General features: G+C 41.3%; 1 protein-coding gene across 1 annotated transcript; it reads left to right on the forward strand.

Annotated features, from left to right (window-relative positions):
* Positions 1-4,159: 4,159 nt before the first annotated feature.
* LOC142463869 (uncharacterized) lies at positions 4,160-5,674 on the forward strand. The gene is made up of 2 exons (XM_075566685.1): positions 4,160-4,259; positions 4,623-5,674. Exons 1-2 carry the CDS (start codon positions 4,163-4,165, stop codon positions 5,672-5,674), a joined length of 1,149 nt encoding a protein of 382 aa, XP_075422800.1. The 5' UTR covers positions 4,160-4,162.
* The last annotated feature ends 497 nt before the right edge of the window (positions 5,675-6,171 follow it).

Genomic DNA, 6,171 nt, shown 5'->3' on the forward strand with positions numbered 1-6,171 from the left:
CTCTTACCTTGAAGTCTGTCCCCTAAAACCTTAAGATTTCGAGTTCTTTTACCTTTCTTTCGTCTATTTGTTAATAATAGTTTTTTTGTTGACTGAACCTTCTAACTAGTCTCTTTTATTCTGTTGAATATTTGTTTTTTGATGCTGATATGTTTATTGTTTGTGTGAGTGACCGTGTTCACAAGATGTTCGTCCTCTTGACAGCAGATGATTGAGGACACACCGTATCTTTGCAAATCTTACCCTTGGCCTCACATATACAAAACTGTAACTGTAGTTGTTTTTAGGGAGACTATGGGAGTTATTTATTAAACAGTAATAGTGACTTCAATGGGAGTTTCCATGCGATAGTGACCTGATCGGCAATATCAATAACCCCCAATGAGTGGAAATGCTGAAGATCTCTTCATATTCTATTAACTTGCATTGGGTTAAGGGAACATTTTCCAATGACAGAGAAGAAAAATTATGAATTAGATTCAGACAACAGTAGCCCTCATTGATATGCTATGAAGCTGTTTTCTTGTGCTGGTGAATATTTTTGCTCCATTCATGTGAATGGAACTGAGCACTTCTCCAGGTCTGAAAATCATCTACACATGAGCATGTTGAACATGGGCCAGTGAGGGTGTGTCTCTCGGAAATTAGAAGAGTTGGCCAGTATGATGTCTATGTAAAAGAGACATCAGTTTGGCCAACATAGTACCACTTCAGTGCTGGCTGAGACAGCCACACATGGGGAAGTATACTATTGTTGCCCCTTTAGAATTGTAGTGGAGATAGAGGCCTTACAGGTCTGGCTGGCCATTTAAATTCTTCAGCAATTTACTCACTTCTTTCTACATCTCAAGACAATCGCTTTTGAGATTTGTTTGGCTGAGTGGAAAGATCCTAAATGTCTATCCTAGTGTCAAATCTTACGACCTACCATTTCAGTGATTTACTGAACCTCATCCTCAGGCAGCCGCACTGTCAGAAAGACTTGGGGCCTCATGCAGTAAGCGACGATTATGTGAAATCGGCAAGCTTATCGATTAGTCATGTTATTGGCGTTTTTCCCTCTCCGTATGCAGTAAGTGCCGAATACATTCAAAATCAACCAGAAAACAAATCCGCCCACTCTCACGATGATGAGCCGATCACACACAGGTGTATCGGCGTGCGTGGCGGGGTGCTGTTAGGTTGCACAATCACAAATCTTGCTGAATCAGGCGAAACAAGCATGTTTTTGATTGCGCGCCATATTTAAAGGCAACGTGTACTGCTAATCATTCTCTGTGTTGTTGGGAGTGAGAGAGAGAGAGAGACGCACAGAGCTGGACGATTGAAGATTTGCATATTGACTGAGAGACTTGTTGTGTATTGGGTGAGCTTTGTCCTTTGTTGTTTTGTTTACATCTTTGTCTTGTTTTATATGTGGAAGTGGGTCGTGTGATTGCCTGTACATTTCTTGTCTGTTTTTTGTGAGTGCTGGAAGTATGCCTGCAAAGCGTGGGAAGAGTGATGCTGGTGGGAGTGGGAGTGCTACTCGTGCGAGTACGCGTCGGAGTGAACGTTCTGTTCAGGGGAGTGATGTTGCTGGTGCACCGAGTGGTGTTGCTGGGAGTGGGAGTGCTGTTGTTGGGAGTGGGAGTGCTGGTGATGCGAGTGGTGTTGCTGGGAGTGGGAGTGCTGTTGTTGGGAGTGGGAGTGCTGTTGTTGGGAGTGGGAGTGCTGTTGCTGTGAGTGGGAGTGCTGGTGCTGGGAGTGGGAGTGCTGTTGCTGTGAGTGGGAGTGCTGGTGCTGGGAGTGCTGGTGCTAGGAGTGTGAGTGCTGGTGCTAGGAGTGTGAGTGCTGGTGCTAGGAGTGGGAGTGCTGGTGCTAGGAGTGGGAGTGCTGGTGCTGGGAGTGCTGCTGGTGGCGCAGTTGCTGATGGGGTGTCTGGTGGTGGCGTGCTTGCTGGTGGCCAGCTTTTGGAGGCTCTTCCATTGGAAGAAGGAGAGTCCAGTCAGCACCAGCCAAGCTCTGACCCTAAACCTGCTCGGAAAAAACGTGTGGAGAAGCCACGTAATCCTCGCTTCAATGACCAGGAAAATAGGGCTCTTGTCACTGGCATTCTGGAGCACTATGACAGTCTCTATGGACATTTAGTAGGTAAGTGTAACTTTACATTTATTATTCAAATACATGTGATCCTAGGTCATCTGAGTTTTGTTCATATGCAAATATGGGTACACAATATCTTTCTATGTTCATTAGTGTGGAAACACAGCTTTTTATCATGCCTTACAAGGACAAATAAACACAGGCGGTCAATTTGCCAGAACTGCATACAATATGAATGCAACCTTGCTTACATGTATAGGTTTAGTAGTGAATGCTCATGTGCTGCACATATTACACATAAAACAGCATGTTTGCTATCTCTTGGAACAGCTAGCAGTGTAGGAAACTGGTGCTTATATTATTATTAATTTACCTCATATCTTTTATATGTTTTTCAAGGGCGGACAAGTGCAGCAAGCAAAAAAGAAATGTGGGACACAATAGTCATTGGTGTCAATGCCTGTGGGAATAGTGTCAGGGACAAGTATCATTGTCGGAAAAGATTTGATGATATTAGGTCCAAATTGAAAAAGAAAATACAAGACCAACGCGTGCATGCTACTGGCACTGGAGGTGGGCCCACACCACAACGTCTCATATTGACTCCATTGGAGGAGCTGCTTCGGCCAAAATTACTTACCGTCGTCGTGGAAGGCTTGGCTGGTGACCGTGACATTGGAATTTATCCGTCACAATTTCCAGCAGGTGATAAATATTACTGTACTAGGCGTGTCGTTGCTTACAGTTATTTTGCATATTTACACTGCTTTTTATACTGTCTTCACAATATAAGCATACCTGCATCTATATATGTATATGTCTGATTCTGTATATATATATCTCAAAATAGACATATATGTAGTAGTCCTACTAAAAGCAGTAACTAATATAGCACGTGCCATTGCGTGCTCATTTACATGTGAATTCCCAAAATGCATAGCTGCAGTGGAAGCAATTGATGGTGGGCGAAGATGGGGAACAACAGGGTAGTACACATGTGTAACACATGTTCATGAGAAATTATTAGTAGCTACAGGTACAGAACAGAAATATGTATCATATTATTGTGTATTTTATTGATTTTACTCCGACAAACATGACATTACTGCCTATTTTAAGCATGCATCAAAGAAATTGCATGTAACGGCCTACAAACATCACTGGCACTAACACATCTATAGTTGCTTATGAAAAGGTCCATTTTTGCTTTATGTCATATACAGACAGCATAATGAGGCACACGTATCATATGTTATGTCATTGTTTTCATAACTTAAACACTGCAGATGACTACTTAGCTCATCTACCATTGTGTTAAAGCAGCTGCAATTAATATCTCATCACAGCATACACTTCAACAGAGGGGGTGGGGTTCAGCACACACACTAATTACAGCCTAATTTCACGGTCAACTTAGTTCACACCATTTGCACCTGTTTCAAGTCATTGAAAGGTGTGGCTGATTAGGCTTTTTGGGGAAGGGAATACCTTTCTTACAACCTGAATAGCACAACTGAAGTTAATCACACTCATTTGAAAGCTTAACTCTAGCTACTAAATGCCCCAACAACTCATTACTTATCAAAGCGTACGTCACACATTAGTTCACTCATATCTATAGTTGAACTACTATGAAAGACACATTATCACACACTGCATGTGTTGTCTTGTTGAGTCACAGCCACATTCAGGTGTGCCACATCTTCGATTAATGTACCACACATATCCTCTACCAAAAACAACACTTTTTGCAATATGACCACCTTCATGATAACCATTGTGAATGGTCATCTCATGATAGTTATGTACATTATGATACTGATATCACTACACAACATATGATTTTTATGTACTCATTTAATCTATTTATCCTCACGCATTACTGCAGAAACATAGTATGTTGTATGTTAGGGAACTCAAAAATTCTAAGTACACAGGCATGTACAGTGTTATTACAACTATTTATGTTCACTTTCACACACATTTTCGGTTAAGGAACTGATGTTGTTAGTTAATCATAAATACAGAACATACAATAAGTGTTTGTTCAATATTTACACATGTAAATGTAAAACTTATGTTATTGTTATATATAGTTGCCCCTGGAGGACATGTGTCACCTGAGATGGAACAAGTGTCTTCACCTGGGTCAGCCAGCTCAACACTACTAGAAGGTGAGTGTATCATTTGCTGGCCATATAATATGTGCTCTTCTATATGTTATGTTGTCATGTGCATTATTTGTTTTGCACATCTTCTTTAAATAGGATTACTTAGTGTCAGTGAAAATTAAGTGTAAGGCAACATGTATTGTGTTAGTGATGTTAATTATCATGTAGGACTTCTGAGTTTAGAGCAACTTTTCATTCATTCATATTTCATACTGAGTCCAAACATTATTCGTAAGTCAAGGTAGTTTTTAATGAGGTTATAAAACGTATGCTAACATGTTAGGTGTTACTTAGGACACAGTACAATTACATAGTAACACAGCATACATTAACATGCCATTTAATAATGTGTACATTTCTTTTTAGAACATCATGGTGATGAGGATGATGAGTATGATGAGGATGACGCCACAGAAGAGACTGAAATACAATCATGTGACCATGAAGAGGTGCCAATAGAAACTGTTGTACCGCCAAATCGTCCATCAACTTCCACATACGATGCAATTGTAGCTTCAGAGGGAAAAATAGTGGACGCAGAAAATCGTCGCCATTCAGACATGATGACAGTGCTGGAAAGGATGATTGGACTGCAGGAAGAAACAGTATCACAATTGGCACATCTCCACAGAGTCTTCATTGAAGTGCCTAAACAGTTGCAAAAAATCAACACCTCATTCGAAGCATTAGTTGTTCAGCAAACACAAGCTAATTACTGGAGAATGACTAATGTACCACAATTCAACACCTCCCAGCCAGGATCTGTTCATGCAGGTCAGTTTTCACCACATTCATCTGATATTCATTCACCAGGCCCAAATGTTACCGGTCAAGTAGCAGACATTGCTGTGCAGGTTCCTGATGACATCCTACCGCTGCCATCTGTACAAATTCAGCAGCAGACACCTACAAAGGAGGCGACAAAAACAAAACAAGACACACATGAAACAGACCAACCATCACTTGTGCAGTGTCTACCAACTTGCTCACATGTGTCACTGGGCACAAGCCCTGTCCGTGAACAGTCACTACCCAAAAGCCCTGTAGGTGAGTCGCTGCCCAAAAGCCCTGTAGGTGAATCGCTGCCCAAAAGCCCTGTAGGTGAGTCGCTGCCCAAAAGCCCTGTAGGTGAATCGCTGCCCAAAAGCCCTGTAGGTGAATCGCTGCCCAAAAGCCCTGTAGGTGAATCACTGCCCAAAAGCCCTGTAGGTGAGTCACTGGCCACAAGCCCTGTAGGTGAGTCACTGGCCACAAGCCCCGTAGGTGAACAGTCACTGGCCACAAGCCCTGCCCGTGAAGTGCCAGAGGCCACTCAAAGTGGCTCTGTTGTGCCTAAAGTTGGTGGCAAAAGAAAAAGGAAAATTCAAGAGACAACAAGCAGGCCTGTTACTCGCTCGCAAAAGGAACAAAAAAAATAAATGTTATAATTCAGAAAATATGTCTTTGGCCTTGTTTTGTTGACTTCAGATTATCTAATTACTATTGTATGTATGCTGAAGACTGTGTTGTTTCCAAACTTTCAACTATGTTCTTGTACACGTGAAGTTTTGGAAATGTTAACACTCATAATTAATTGTGTTATAAATATTTATGTTGTAATCGTCTGTTCAGTAATGGTCCACCAGGAGCCAGTTGCTAAGTTTAGAGAAGCTGCCATTGACTTTGCAGCAAAACATTGCATTTGGGTGTGTTAATTGATGTAAGAATTGCATATGCATATTAGTCACATGCAATTATTAAAACACCTAAGTAAGTGCAAACATCTTTCTTGTACGTGTACAGCAGGATTATGTGTAAATTATTACTTACCTTTGCCTTGCTTGGCCATTGTAATTTTGTCCTTTAATCAGTTGTGTGTTCGTTTCTATAACATCTCAGAATGTATAATAATATATATACACACACACACACACAC

The sequence above is a fragment of the Ascaphus truei genome, chromosome 12, assembly GCF_040206685.1.
Source record: "Ascaphus truei isolate aAscTru1 chromosome 12, aAscTru1.hap1, whole genome shotgun sequence".
Classification (NCBI taxonomy): domain Eukaryota; kingdom Metazoa; phylum Chordata; class Amphibia; order Anura; family Ascaphidae; genus Ascaphus; species Ascaphus truei.

Coding starts and splice junctions, on each gene's coding strand:
- LOC142463869 (XM_075566685.1), top strand. CDS start 4,163: ATGTTATTGTTATATATAGTTGCCCCTGGAGGACATGTGTCACCTGAG. Junction 4,260..4,622: donor CAGCTCAACACTACTAGAAG/GTGAGTGTATCA, acceptor ATTTCTTTTTAG/AACATCATGGTGATGAGGAT.